Source organism: Numida meleagris, chromosome 5 (genome assembly GCF_002078875.1).
Source record: "Numida meleagris isolate 19003 breed g44 Domestic line chromosome 5, NumMel1.0, whole genome shotgun sequence".
Classification (NCBI taxonomy): Eukaryota; Metazoa; Chordata; class Aves; order Galliformes; family Numididae; genus Numida; species Numida meleagris.
This window is the reverse complement of record NC_034413.1, coordinates 16,462,869-16,477,320: the sequence shown is the minus strand read 5'-3', so window position 1 is coordinate 16,477,320 and position 14,452 is coordinate 16,462,869. Positions and strand designations below refer to the sequence as shown.

At 41.3% G+C, this 14,452-nt stretch overlaps 1 protein-coding gene across 3 annotated transcripts; it reads right to left on the bottom strand.

Annotated features, from left to right (window-relative positions):
• ACTA2 (actin, alpha 2, smooth muscle, aorta) lies at nt 3-12,978 on the bottom strand. Of its 3 annotated transcripts, none has more exons than XM_021400491.1 (9): nt 12,714-12,978; nt 7,396-7,548; nt 5,484-5,612; nt 4,932-5,042; nt 4,347-4,431; nt 4,103-4,264; nt 3,679-3,870; nt 2,560-2,741; nt 3-1,783 (listed from the first exon to the last, which is right to left on the bottom strand). In XM_021400491.1, the coding sequence occupies exons 2-9, from the start codon at nt 7,522-7,524 to the stop codon at nt 1,640-1,642; spliced, it is 1,134 nt and encodes a 377-aa protein (XP_021256166.1). In that variant the 5' UTR covers nt 7,525-7,548; nt 12,714-12,978; the 3' UTR covers nt 3-1,639. The 3 variants fall into 3 exon arrangements, with proteins under 3 accessions (XP_021256166.1, XP_021256165.1, XP_021256167.1); XM_021400490.1 differs by lacking the exon at nt 12,714-12,978 and adding an exon at nt 9,799-9,943; XM_021400492.1 differs by lacking the exon at nt 12,714-12,978 and adding an exon at nt 9,799-9,918 and having other exon boundaries at nt 7,396-7,567.

The window sequence follows — 14,452 nt, the reverse complement described above, 5'->3', positions numbered from 1 at the left end:
CATCAATTCAGGGATTTTATTTTCGTCCTCGTATAGCTCAAGTTTCTGCTAAGTCGTTAACAAAAAACATGAGTAAATCCTTCACCTGAGCGCTGACCCTCACTGCATCCTGGAATAGCAGAGAGGAACCAGAGTCGTTTGGATAACTGTTTTTTTTCCAGCAACTCTCTAGTAGAATGTCCTATTTGAAATCAAGCTCTGGTCCTGAAAGTGATTTCCTGGATGTGCCTAGAGTTAGGTAAGAAGATCTTTCTAGAGTTAGAAGGAAGAACCGTACAAAGGTATTTGCTCTTAGGAGAATTTATTTAGTATCTGTTCCAAGAACCTAGATGACCTAGACTTTAAATAATAAGGTTAGTACAAAAGAGTTTGGAATATGTGCTAAGTCTGAAGATGGACAAGGTCTGAAACCCAGCAGTTAAATATGGTAAATAACAGGTGCTGCTGCAAAAAGCTTACAGGTTGAAAGATAAGGAGTAACAGGTAGGTGAGGTAAGTAAACAGTTGAGTTTAAGGCAAGAAAATAAGTAATAAAAATAAATAGCATCCTTTATCCTGAACTCTAATGAATACAGATTGCAGCAAGGTCCTTAGAACTGACTCAGGTCTGTCTCAATTAATTCTTTGGTCATAGACATATTTATATATATATATATATATATACTCATACGACAGCAGTACTGGCTTCAACTTTTATGCATATACTTCTCTTTTAAAATCAGTTTCAATTTATTTAAGACAATAAGTGGAATCAGAAAAGCCACAGAGAACGAACATTGTCTAAAAACATTTTATCTGCTCTGATTACATTACATCCTCCCCTCCAGAAAACAAACAAAAAAGAAAACAAAAAAAAAAAGCCAAGCAACTTCTGAAGAGCAACTGTATTAAGCCAGCTTAATTACCCTTTAGACTTTGCTGGAAATCACAACAACATAAACCACACTCATCCTGAGGATGTATAATAGCAAAGTCACCTATTCAAGCTAATATCAGAAGTTAGATATGCTCCCAGAAGGACAGGTTTTGTTTCTATTAAAAATAAAACAAAAGAAGACAACCATGGAATTGATATAGCGAGCATTGTCCATCTCTGGGCCATAGAGTGTAAGAAGTGCCTTTCCCAGCATGAGAGCTGTGAACTGAGAAGTGACGTGGGCAGATAATATTTCTGGATAGAGCAGATGCAAAGCAGAGTGCACACGCTCCTCCTGGTATCAAACAAACGCTGCGCTCCTCCGGTGCTGCCCAGAACTTTGGAAATGCCATGACTAGTTCTGCTCGCAGACTGAAATGCACAGCGAGGCTGAACGCTGGCACCGTGCACCCTGGGAGCTGAGCGTTTCCTCGCATTGATACCACCGGGCAACAGGTACCACTTCTGAGCCCAGAGCGTAGTAACAAATTTACGCCACGAGATGGAGCTTCACAACGGCTGTAATGCCAACTCCACAACTGCATCTCTAAAATAGGAGCAGCAATTTCATTTGCATATTTAAAATTTATTCAAAAAAAAAAAAAATCGTATCCAATTAACCAGCCATTATGATGAAAGATTTATGGATTGGAATTATAAGAATGCATTTTCCTGAATACATTCACAGTAATACGCTACAGAGACGTATGAAGATAAAGCAATTTAAAAGCATTTGCGGTGAACAATGGATGGGCCAGCTTCGTCATATTCCTGCTTGCTGATCCACATCTGCTGGAAAGTAGAGAGGGAGGCGAGAATAGAGCCTCCAATCCAGACGGAGTACTTGCGTTCAGGAGGAGCAATGATCTGTTTAAGAAATAAAATCATTAAACGCAACGCGACGCTATGACTTTGTTAAACAAAACCATCAAAGCGGCGATGCTTTGTATTAATGAAAACACCACTACAGCGAGCTGTAAAGAAACAAAGTTGTTGTTTGAGCCTGAGTCTAAGCCCTCAATTCCTCTGTCTGAACCAGTCTGCCCAACGCAGCAACGCGTGTGTGTGTGTGCATTCATCACCACAAATGAGAAAAGGGGAAGCAATGACTCTCATAGCATAGGAGACAAGCATATAATGGCAGCCCAGGAGGGCTTGGAAGAATGAATGACCAATGGAATGCTCCTATTGGTACAGCTGACAAAATGTTTGCAAAGCAAGGAAAGGGAGAGCTGAAGCAGCAGAAGGAAGAATAACTTCTTAGAATATCTTTCTTTTCTGAACTTGTAGGCCAAGGGCAGAGACAGCATTTCCTGCATCTCAATTCCACTAGCCAAAAAGAGCCGAAGAAGCTACAGCTCTAGGAAAATTTATGTTGCTGATTCTGTGCTACTCTTCTTCAGCCTTGTTAGGGCAGTTTGCAGAACACAGCATAAGAAAGGAAGTGAGAGGAGAGAATGCTCCTCTCTTCTTCTAACAGCTAGGGTGACTCGTCTAGTTACCAGGGGATGATTTACTGGAACATGCAGACTTGACCAAAAATATCTACAAAGCACTTTGTAAAGCACTGCTATTTTTCATTAGATTTTTGAGGATTTTTTTTACATATCTCCTCCAATAGTTCACAAATAATTGCACTTTACCTTGATCTTCATGGTGCTGGGAGCTAGGGCAGTGATTTCCTTTTGCATCCTGTCTGCAATGCCCGGGTACATTGTAGTGCCTCCAGACAGCACATTGTTGGCATAAAGATCCTTTCTGATGTCTATGTCACACTTCATGATGCTGTTGTAAGTGGTTTCATGAATGCCAGCAGACTCCATGCCTATGGAAATGACAGCAGAACACTGAGGAAGCAACTCCATACTCAGACTTAAAACTGTTAACATAAAACAGACAACATGAGCTGCAGTTTCTCTTTGGAAGACACCAGTCTTCAAGGCTGCAAAGATATGGAAAGTAATTCTGCAGCTGTTTAAATTACTTACTTAGGAGTTCCTTTGGGTACAGCCCTCCTTCCCCACCCCTGTGTACACACTCAACTCCTCATTAAAAAGAAAAGCCGGGGTATGGAGTAGTACAGTCTCCAGTAGGCTTTTGCAGACAACCTCATACATCCTAAGAATTCCATATATGGTCCTGGAATCATTTGTTTCCTTTTTTCTTATTTTTCTTTCCTCTTTTTTTCCCCTTTCTTAACTGAGCCAACTCAGAGACAAAACAGTCAAAATATGTCCCAGTACCTCTAAGTATGCAGCTACCTAATCTATTTCTGAGCTGATATTCTATCAAACTAGATTTTTATGTGACCTTGCTGCAAGTTTGCCTCCATGACTTGATTTGCTCTGCAAATGCGATGCACTCTGGATTCAGATTTTAGGGCAGTCTTTCAGTAGAATAAAAGTAGTGCTTTCTTTTGTTTGTTTTTTAACTCCTCCCTCCAAGCACATTTGTACTATAACCCTCACACTATTTAGAAAAGTGTCTCTGCAGCCAAAATTTTCATAGTAACTAATACATAACATACAAAATGGTGCAGGCTCAAAGCCAGAAATAAACCCTCAGGGTTTATTTTGGGAAAGCATTTTGCTTTACTGTTTGACATAAAGTTCCTCCCAGTGTATTAATAGCGCTGTTCTGAAAGATTATTTTATAATGGGCACTGGGACATACTTGAGTATATGTCTAAGTGAGCTAGCAGTGGGATATAAACAGAAGAAAATAGAGACTCGATATTTCAATCATTCAGTCATTCAACCTACCAATGAAAGATGGCTGGAAGAGAGTCTCTGGGCAGCGGAAGCGTTCGTTTCCAATGGTGATGACCTGGCCATCAGGAAGCTCATAGCTTTTTTCCAGAGAGGAGGACGAGGCAGCGGTGGCCATCTCGTTTTCAAAGTCCAGGGCCACGTAACACAGTTTCTCCTTGATGTCACGGACAATTTCACGCTCCGCTGTTGAGAAGATTCAGTCTTTAGAATGGCACTCAGCCACACTTTCGTTCTCCAACACTCTCTCCATTTTTTACACAGATCCTCTCCGCCAGTCTTGCAGAGAAGGTACTTGTTCCCTGTTGGATTCTTTCTTGTTAATAAACAACTGCAAAACCACTGCTATTCATTCTAAGGCCGCTAGAAACATTGCAGGTTAAACAACTCCCCTCCTCTTCTAGCAGCGTGTCCTTACCAGTGGTCACAAAGGAGTAGCCACGTTCCGTCAGGATCTTCATGAGGTAGTCTGTCAGGTCACGGCCAGCCAGGTCCAGACGCATGATGGCGTGCGGCAAAGCATAGCCTTCATAAATGGGCACGTTGTGGGTGACACCGTCCCCAGAGTCAAGCACAATCCCTTTGAGAAGATAATGCACAATTAATGCTCAGGTGCTCATACGCAGCTGTTCCGAACACCAGTGCCACACCCAGAGGCCTACCTGTGGTACGCCCAGAAGCATACAGGGACAGAACAGCTTGAATAGCTACATACATGGCTGGCACGTTGAAAGTCTCAAACATAATCTGAAATGCAATTAATATAATTAGCTTAGCGGCAGGGATTTTAGCTTAGTTACTTGTCAGCTTAGTTACTTGATTTTTATATTTAGTGATGGTTGGTAATAACAAGGAAGGAAAATACATCTCAATCAAACGTTTGTCCTTCAAGACCCCTCTGTACCTGATCTACATCTACGATGTATTAATTAAGACACATGCACACATTAAAGATCATTTTGTGATAGGCCTGGAGAGGACAACAACAACAACAACAACAAAAAGATGAAGGTGACAACATTTAGACAGACTGGAATTCTCACATCCAAAAGTGATATACAGACTTTTAAAGTAAATGTAGTAACACAGAAATCTGACACACAGTCACTATGCACTTTCTATCTTCCCTTACTAAGAGATACACGCTACAGAACAGTAAAGTTGTCATGACTAACTGAAATGATGACGTTCACATCCTGCTGAACTCACAAACTTGGAATTATTCCACAGCTGCAGGGTAAGATTACCTGGGTCATTTTCTCTCGATTGGCTTTGGGATTCAGTGGTGCTTCAGTCAGCAGAGTTGGGTGCTCCTCAGGTGCAACACGGAGCTCATTATAGAAAGAGTGATGCCAGATCTGTGGACAATGGCAGAAGAGAAGGAGAAAAATACCATCAACTAGCAGCTCAGAATGACTTTCAGACAGGTTTAATGCTCCAGCACTCTGCTCATAGCACTTCAGAGACCGGTGAGTAATGTTTCACACGCAATCGTTCTTACTGCCTTGGTAGAAATTACCAAGGTAACTGGAAAAGGAAACAATCTATCCCCAGGTTAGATATATACTGCTAATGATACGTGATTTCTTCAAAGGGCACACCAATTAATTAAAATGAATATAATCTTACAGTAGGAGAGAGAGCTTCACAGGCTTAATTCCAGCTTGCTGCTAACAAGCTTCCCATTAAACCACACCTGACAGTGTGTCACTTTAATCTCAAATTTACTGATTAATGTGTAAACATTTGGTTCAAGTGATTGTCTACCAATGATGTGCATTATTTCAATACTGAAATACCTTCTCCATGTCATCCCAGTTGGTAATGATGCCATGTTCTATGGGGTATTTTAAGGTCAGGATTCCTCTCTTGCTTTGAGCCTCATCACCTACGTAGCTGTCTTTTTGACCCATACCAACCATCACACCCTATAAGATAACACAAATAGAGTTAGCCTTTCAAGGAGAGGTGTCACAAAGTAGTAACATGAGCTGAGATAAATGCAGTTGCCAGTGGTACTAATTACAAAATACTTTATAAATACTAATGATTGGAGAATCAATTGTTCTTTAATTTCCAAAATAAAATGTTTAGCCAACTTAAACCTCTCAAGTTCATTTTTTCACTACAGTAAACAGCACATAAGTACAATTTTTGGTAATGATGTTCAATTGTACACACACACAAGAAGTACAAGGCTAAATTCATCAAGATGAAGTAGAATAGTAGGCTTGTTTTAATGTTCTTTGTTACTTAAGGATGACGTGTCTGCTGAAGCAGAAAGTGGAAAGGGACATTGTGCCATCTAAGGGCCAGGAAGCAGCAATGCACAATTCAGATTTTCCAGGCTTACACTTCAATTGTGTTTTTTTTTTTAATTCTTATTTTTGAATACTAAAATATTGCCATTAGAGATATAGACAATTTCAATCTACTGGTACACTTCACATTTTAGTTATTTTCATGGATCCTTTAGAAGCGGTCTATGGACAAGAACTTGGAAACTACTCTGGATACAGTAGTCTCTACGCTTTAAGTTAGAAATACTGTTAAAAAAAAAAGCAATACACTGTAGGATGCTCCGACTTCCTAACACTCTTACCAGAACTTAAGTCATTTTATGCTTCAAACCTTGGTTTCCCTAACAAGTTCTACCTTTGAAACAACCTGAGTTTTCAGTTTATGATGGGATGATCCTTCCTTCAGAGGTCTAATGTCATCTGTAATATGCGAACAGGAAAAAAGGGATTCTAGAAATCTGCAGTATATTTTTCTACTGTGAATGTATGGTTTATTTTTGAGCAATTAATACAATTAATCCTGTCTACAGAAGATGACACTTGAATACTTATTTTTTTTAATTATGGTAATGCTCAGAGGCTTCAATTAGACCTCCAGCTCTAGCGGCTATACTGAAAGGCACACATTTCACTTGCCCTCAATGGCTTGAAAACATATTAGCTGGGTACATAAAGTGCCACAGCTTACAACCAGCCTACCTCTTCCCATTTCAACATGCCCTTAGTGACACAGAAGAAATGAGGTGGATTTCAAAACCCAGCAGCCACCTTAGTACATTGTAGCCTAGCTAAGCTGTTCCAGTTCTCACTAACGATGATAGAAACCTTGCTATCAAGCAACCTTGTATTTAACAACTTGGCTAGTAAATGCACTGTGCAAACTATTAAAATTGATGAGAATGTATCATATACTCAAATGTAAAACTTGAAGCTAAAAAATAAAAATAAAAAAATCAACCCTAGGAACGCCACAGAGGTGTCTGCCTGTGATACAGTTAAAAGAAGAAGTAAGGTTGATAGGAAGCGGACTGACAACTTCTCCTTCCTTCCTTGGTTCTCTGCACATCATCTATCGTCAGTTTTAGGGCAGTCAAAAATTCCAGATACTTCTCTGGGATTGTTTGCTATTAAACTGTCTGCACTCACCAAGTTCGCTGGGTGATGCAAAGTACAGGGAGAAGAGAATAGAGGGAAGTGAAAAAATTGCAAGAGATTCCTCTCACAAGACTACAGATCTGCTTTGACTCTGGTGAGTGCATTGCTGGACACATTTTACCTAGAAATACCATGTTACACAGACCATCCAGGGCTGGGTTAGCCTCAGATGCAGGAAAAGGAGGCTCTGGGATGGAGAGCTGGGGATGGGGCACATCTCCAAGCCCAGTATGGAGTAACTAAAGCAGTTCCTCACCTGGTGCCTGGGACGACCCACGATGGAAGGGAAAACTGCTCTCGGAGCATCATCCCCAGCAAAGCCAGCTTTACAGAGCCCTGATCCATTGTCACAAACAAGGGCAGTGCTGTCCTCCTCCTCACACATCTTCTACGTCCAAGTCTTCGGGCCCTGCAAGCAGAAAACAGCCCTATGAAAACAGCAGGAAAAGAATAATTGAAAAAAAAACAAAGTGAGGTACAAGAACCACCCTGTAAGAGAGAGAACATGGTATAAAAGGAACTGATACACGGGAGGGATGTATGCACCAGACGTAATTCAAGGTATTCCATAGTACTATTTCAGTCCTGCTGCATGGACAGTCAGGTCATTACAGCTTTGAGACAGCAAACGTTTATCTAAATTTAGTCACGGAAATCCACCGCTGGGGAGTAGGTGGGAGATAAAGAAGACTGCTGGACTGACAGCTGCACAAACAAAGGTCCCTTTGCATCAGATTCAGCATGATGTCCCCTGCCTCCATCATCCTGACAAGCCTGATGCATGTAGAAAGATGATATCCTGAATTTAAAATGCAATCAAGGACAGCATGCATTTTAAAAACTGTCCGTAGTATATGCTCATTTCAAACCAGCTAATAAGCTGCACTCACAGAGTGACAGAGTAATTTATGCTGGCTCCCTGCTTCACTAAAACAGAAATTGTTTTATCCTCAGGCAACAGAAAGATAACACACATAATAAAAATTCTTTGAAGGGTTTGTATTAAAGTCAATTATGGAAACAAGCCTTGAATACCAGCACTCGAGAAGAACTATTTGCCCACAATTTATAGTGTGTTAGGGAATCACTTGACTAGCTGGGAGCCCAGGCTTCCATGCAGAGTTCAACAAATTGCAATGTGTTAACAGCTAAAGGAGACAGCTGTCATCCAGCAGCCCAGCTGGCTCCTCGCGCAGCCGCTCAGATCTTCTGCCATGGCAATGCTGGAAGCACAGGACGAAGCGGCAGTGGTGTCAGTGAGAGCCGTGGCTGATGAGCAAGGGAGCAACGTGGCAATGTTCAGCCTCCAACAAAGATGGACAAGCAGGGACAGCCTCTCTCAAACCCTTCCCTGCAGACCCTTCACAGTCACGAGGCACGGCTGCGGCGCTGCTCCTGCAGAATGCATGGGGGTAGTAGCTCCCAGGAGAAGGCACGGAGAGGGAAATCCCACCTTGATGTCCTCCAGCTATTTTGTCAGTATTACCAGGAAAGGAAAGCAGATTGCAATTTTTGCATTTATTAAACTCTTGGGAAAACAGGCTCTTTATGCTTAAGCATTTAGTCAATGGAGTACAATTGTTATCTAACATGAATGAACAGAGTGGTTTAGACAAACCATTTCCTAATTAGGAAATATGCTTTCCAACCATCTGTTTTTGGAACAGAGTTCGAGGTCAGGGACTTTGCTCAAACCAATGCAGAGAATGCAATGCCAAAAATCACTTGGGGGAGGGGGGAGGAGAGAGCAGGAAAGGCTACATTTCTGAGCTCGGTGGACTTTAATGAAAACCATATTTAGTAATAAAGCACAAAAAGCTGAAAAATCAAAGCTGAATCGTTCAGGCAGGACACTCTGCTTCCAAGCAGTGAGTTACAGCTCAGGACTGCCATGGCATGCAGTAGTAACACCCTCCAGCAGCAAATGTCACTCAGCACTGCAGAATAAAGGAAAATATTCTCCCTAGCAATTAATATAGTATTTAGCCTCTTACTTCTACCTGCTTTATTTCGAAAGACAACCAGTCACTTCATCAGCATCCACAGCATGCTATTAGGAGAACAACTCCAGCCTTACAAGGAAAACTGTATGTAACATGATATTTAATAAAATGTTTGGTATTTTGCAGAACAGTAGTTTCACATATATTGAGACAGCAACAAATACACATACATCCTCATCGCATCAGATTAGATGCCGCTATTTTGCATCTTCCAGCTCTTCTAACAGTCACACTCCAAAACACTCATGTCAATTTAAGCTGAGTTAAGAGCACTGAAGCAAAGTTGCTGAGAAGCCACTACACAGTGTGCAAATCCACCCTTTTAGGAACTCTGTTCTGTCCAAAACTAACTCCCCAGGGGCACAGGGGCTCACTTAAATTCCATCTGTGCCATTGCACTGTCCATGTCTTTATACTGCTGTTGGAGTTGGCCAAATCAACAAAATCATTAGATCTATTTCCCTTTCAAAAGTGCTATAAAATAAATACAACTCAGCATAGACATTAAAAGCATTTTACCAATTCAATTCTAGTAAGTAATGCCTAAGCAAATTGCAGCACAGCAGTACATCCTCCTGAATAGCTTCCATTTGACATTACTTAATTAAAGTCATCCAGAAAACCATAAATCACACCGTTGGTTCAGTGCCACTTACCCTGACAGTGCTTGGCTGGGGATAGCAGCTCTGGGATGGTGCACTGTGTATCCGAAAGCACCGGGGTTATATAGCCCCTTCAGCTCTTCTCCTCCCACCAGCTTCCCAAACAAGGAGCAGAGACGAGAGAGACAGAGCCGAAGTCTCTAACAAAACCATATAGGGACCTTATTACAAAAACCTCTAATCTGGGTGGCCACAGGCCCTGAGTCCCTTCCACTGCATTCCAATGCAGAGCTCATGAAACAGGAGGAGACTTTCAGCTGTGTAAGATAAACACTGTAGAACTTCAGGAGAGTTGCTAAAATGCAGTGAGACAAAGCGTGCCCATGACAGACAACCTCTGGCAGGAAGAGCACACGTTTGAACAAGAGAGGGGTCCAGGCCTCCACAGGAACATCTAAGAGATAGACTGAAAATGGAAAGAGTAGCCATTTGTAGTAGGGAAGGCATTTTTAAGGAGACCCTTTGCTTTTGTTAAAGATTTGGACCAAAGCAATGAGAATACTTTCAGCAAGCTGAACAGCTGCTTAAAGGGTTTGCACTTAGGCATACTAAAAATGTACCTGCTGTTGCATGGGGTTCACAGTAGGCTCTTCAAAGGTTGTGTAAATGTTCTGCTAACAGCTTGTTATGCTGCCTCTTAGCTTGTGATGGGTGAGAATCAATATCCGGTCTCCATCAGCTTATTTTCAAAACATTATGGACTGTGGGCAAGCTTCATCTTAGTGTCACTCCACTGATAGACACAAGTTGTAAACTCCTATCTCAAAATGTTCATAATAAAGTTGTTGAATTTCATAACCTCCAGCTAGCTTTGCCACTGAGCATATTTTTAGCAAGTAAGGCAAAGGTTCTCACTGTACAAGCTATTTTCAGAGGACTGTATTTCTATGGCTGCAGCCAGCTGTTCTCTAGGCAGACAGTCTCTCATGGAACAGCCCTTTCACAATCAAATACATTATCCTTGAATTATTTCTACAGATCAGAAATCAGCATATCTAAACTCTGTCACTAAACCACTACAAATTCAAAAATGCTCTGTGCACATTTGCCAAGAAAGACACAAGAATCCACGTGAGATCCTTGCTTTGTGAGTCTTGTCACAACAGGGAGCAGTGTCATGTGTTTGCACGCAGAGCGCTGCCTAACTGAGCAGTCTTAATGCAAGAGATCTCCCATACAACAAACACTGGGACTTCTTCCAGTGCAGAGATTTGAGGACTAGGCAACATGTAAAGATAGCAGATAGGAAGAATTATGGACTGAAGACCAAAAGGAATTTAACTTTTAAGGAAAGGAACTTCTAAGGAATGTAATTGCTTTTGAGGGACAGATACAGAAGCTAACGTGTTGGATCATGAGTCATGCAAAAGTTATTTATAACTTCAATTTCTAGTACTTGGACACAAAAGATAATTAATCTTAAACAAACAACATACAACCTACCAAGGTAAGCAATCTGCTGCAGAGTATATAGATATCTTCTCACGTATCTCCAACTGGCCTTTCAGTGACTGCCAAGAAGAAATACTTTCTTTTCAAACAACATTCAAACCATAGCAGATGGAAATTATGTACCTTTCATATAACTACATCAGATCAGCAAATCAGGTCAAGGGGAAGAAGAATTTCACACAGCAAGACCCTTCACTGCAGTACCATGTCTGATTTTGAGACAAGCATTCATTAATGGAGGAAGAATCCAAATTAAGGTGAAGATCTAAATGACAGAAGGTTCACTCATCCAAAAAAAAAAACAACCTTGTTGGTGATGATGCTCTAGTGGATACAGCATGTATGAGATAGCAAAGCCAAGTAAACACTCCTTCAGGAGGACTGCCAAACAATTCACACAACACCGTTGCATAGCTAGAAACAGAGGAAACAGTTTTCTGCAAGAGACCTCTGTGGATACCATGGGAGGTAGTGGCCATGCACATATTACACAATTCCTTCTCTCTGTTAAACTTCATTATACTCTCAGCAACTTAGCCTGGTGCATATCCCAGTACCAGCTGGGGCAATGGTTGCTATGAGGAGTGGTTATATGGGTGGATTGCATATGTCACTTTGAAATACCTTGTGTGTCATAGGCATCAAAGATTGGGGAATTGCTACTTGCAGGGTACTTGTGAAAGATACAGATGACACAGAGGTTTACTCTGAGGCAGCAGTTATTTACATGACAATAAGGAGGACACATAATATTTGGAGGGACTATTTCCAGGGTATCAGCTAGAGTTAGGGCTCTGCAGACTGAAAGGGGGAAGTAAGCCCAGAGACTGACTTAGCAGTAGTGGCGGATACACAGAAGCAGCACAGCGAAACTCTAAAAACACAGCACAACCAAGCCTCCAGCACACCAAGGAGAGCCATTGGTCTGCAGGCAGCTCGTCTCTGGGGTGTTACGCTATGGAAGGTCCTGGGGCAGGAAGGAAGGCAGGCAAACAGGTGAACTATGCAAGGAAATGAGCTCAGTACAGCTTGAGGGACATTATGAAATATAGGCATTTCTTTTCTTCTTAGCGGTTCCACTGCTTAAGATATGATCACAGATATTGCTAAATAAAAACACATGGGGAAAAAATGACATTAATATTTTACCCTTTTCTTCTCAGCGACATAGGTCATTGCCAGAGGGGTGGGAAATGGGGGATGAATGTATGTGGCATGAGACATGAATAAGATCTTAAATAGTACACGGCAGAAGAAGTATTCTGAGAACCAAACCTAAATGTTGGGGATCAAATCTCTGAACTTTCTTCTATGGCTACAGACACAAATCAGATTAGCCCAAACATGTTTCTATTTTCACCAGAAAAAGAACAAATACCAAAATACCATTCTTGAAAGCTTCCCCTGTGGAGGCCACTTCCATCACCACTTTCTGCTCTCTACATTTAAGTACTTACCCTGCTCATTTGTATAGAACTACCAAGTCCAATTTGCCTGGTGTGTTTATACTCCAGGACTCTAGTTCTTTCACTGCATCCATTGCCAAAAAATTGTTTTCGTGCTGTTCATCCTTCCAAAACGTTGTCCACCAGAGGAGTGTGTCTGGAATATGATCAGAGAAAAGAAAATAACTGGAAAAAGCAATTTTGTTTCTTTTTTTTCCATATTCTTTCCCCTGTTCTTTTTATAGCGTTACTAGCAAAGCTCCCACGTACACTGGAAACTTCTTCACTGACCATCTTTCAAGGCATCAGTGAAAACTCTTAGCTAAATGTTTCTTAAGACAAGTTCTTCATTTTCCAGTAACTTGTGCATATTATCATCCGAACAGAAAACATGCTTAGGACTGCAAGCCAACAGGAGCCGTATGGCTATGCCTAGGAAACAGGCTTTGGCTGTCCCAAGGAATGCAGGCTCAAAGGCCATGCACTAGCTTGTAGGTGCCATACTTTTTTGGTAAAGAAGGGCAGAAGCTGCAGTTTTATCACAACTGCTATAGAAAACTGGGAAAAAAAGAAACTCCTTTACTCATAACATTACAACTCATTACTTTATAAGGGAAAACAGCTTCTCAGATGTGCATGAAGACCTTCCTGCTTAGATCTAATTGGCTGCCTAGGAATGAGACTCTGCTAAATATGTCTCTGGCTCCCTTTTACTTGGGGATTCCTTTCATCTTCTCAGCATTAGCAGAATCTCAAAATGTTTCTGTTTGTCTGGCTTCAGGCCCTCTCCTCTATCTCACTGATAGGCTTTACACTTTTCTTCTCCCCCTTCCCCCACCCTTTTAAGAATAGCAGGAATAAATAAGCTTTAGGGAGCAGAAAGTCCTAATAACCTGATTCATTGCAGCTGTCACACTGTGCATATCTGTAAAGCGTCAGATCAACCACAAGCTGTCAGCCACACAGACTGGCTTGCTCTACCACTGTTAGGCTCTAACATCTTAAGACAAAACAGCTCTAATCATTCTCAAGACAGTTATTAAAACAGGGCAATTTTCAACCTGCAAAGTTTGGAAAACAGTTTTGTCAGTGCTGCTTATGAGCTAAAGGACAGAGCCTGCCTGCAGGGTGGGGTGATGAGCATTTTAGTTCATAGTGTTCCTTCATCTTCTTAACAAGGATCTTCCTCCGTGATAATGTTAAGTAAAGTTACCCCTCATTCAAAAATCAAAGGAACATACTCAAAGTAAAAATGAGGTAACAGCTCCTTCCCCATTCTTCTTTGATAAATAAACAGAATGTAAGAATGAGTCCTGCTGGGTCAGGCTGATATCATGTCTTCGTGATTTCCTTCCACCTTAAGCAAATACTTAAGAAAGAGGACAGCAATAATTGTCTTCCTATACCCTTCCAGCTTTTTTATGTGCAGCAGAAGGATTTCTTGAGACAGGAGTTTGTACCAATATCATCATTTGTAATAGATGCAGACAGATTTTTTTCCTCCATAAATTTGCTTGATTTAAACACAGTTTTGGAGAGACATTGTTCTCCATGATTTTCTCCGGAAATAAGCTCTACATTTCATCTGCAAGGCACTACCCACAGCTCAAATTGCAGCTGGAGTGAACATACCTCATGTCAGAAAGAAAACATCAAATATATCAAAAGCACAGTCGAAGGAACGCTGTCTTCATACCAAGAGCTGCAAATCCTCCAGAGATCCTGGATCAGTACTCAGGCCACTAGCCAAG

Bases quoted from the DNA above. Each gene is read 5' to 3' on its own strand.
- ACTA2 (XM_021400491.1), bottom strand. From the start codon at position 7,524: ATGTGTGAGGAGGAGGACAGCACTGCCCTTGTTTGTGACAATGGATCA. The intron at 5,613-7,395 runs GTGAGGAACTGC...GTTATCTTATAG, and splicing joins TGGGTCGTCCCAGGCACCAG to GGTGTGATGGTTGGTATGGG. The intron at 4,432-4,931 runs GTAATCTTACCC...ATTGCATTTCAG, and splicing joins ATCGAGAGAAAATGACCCAG to ATTATGTTTGAGACTTTCAA.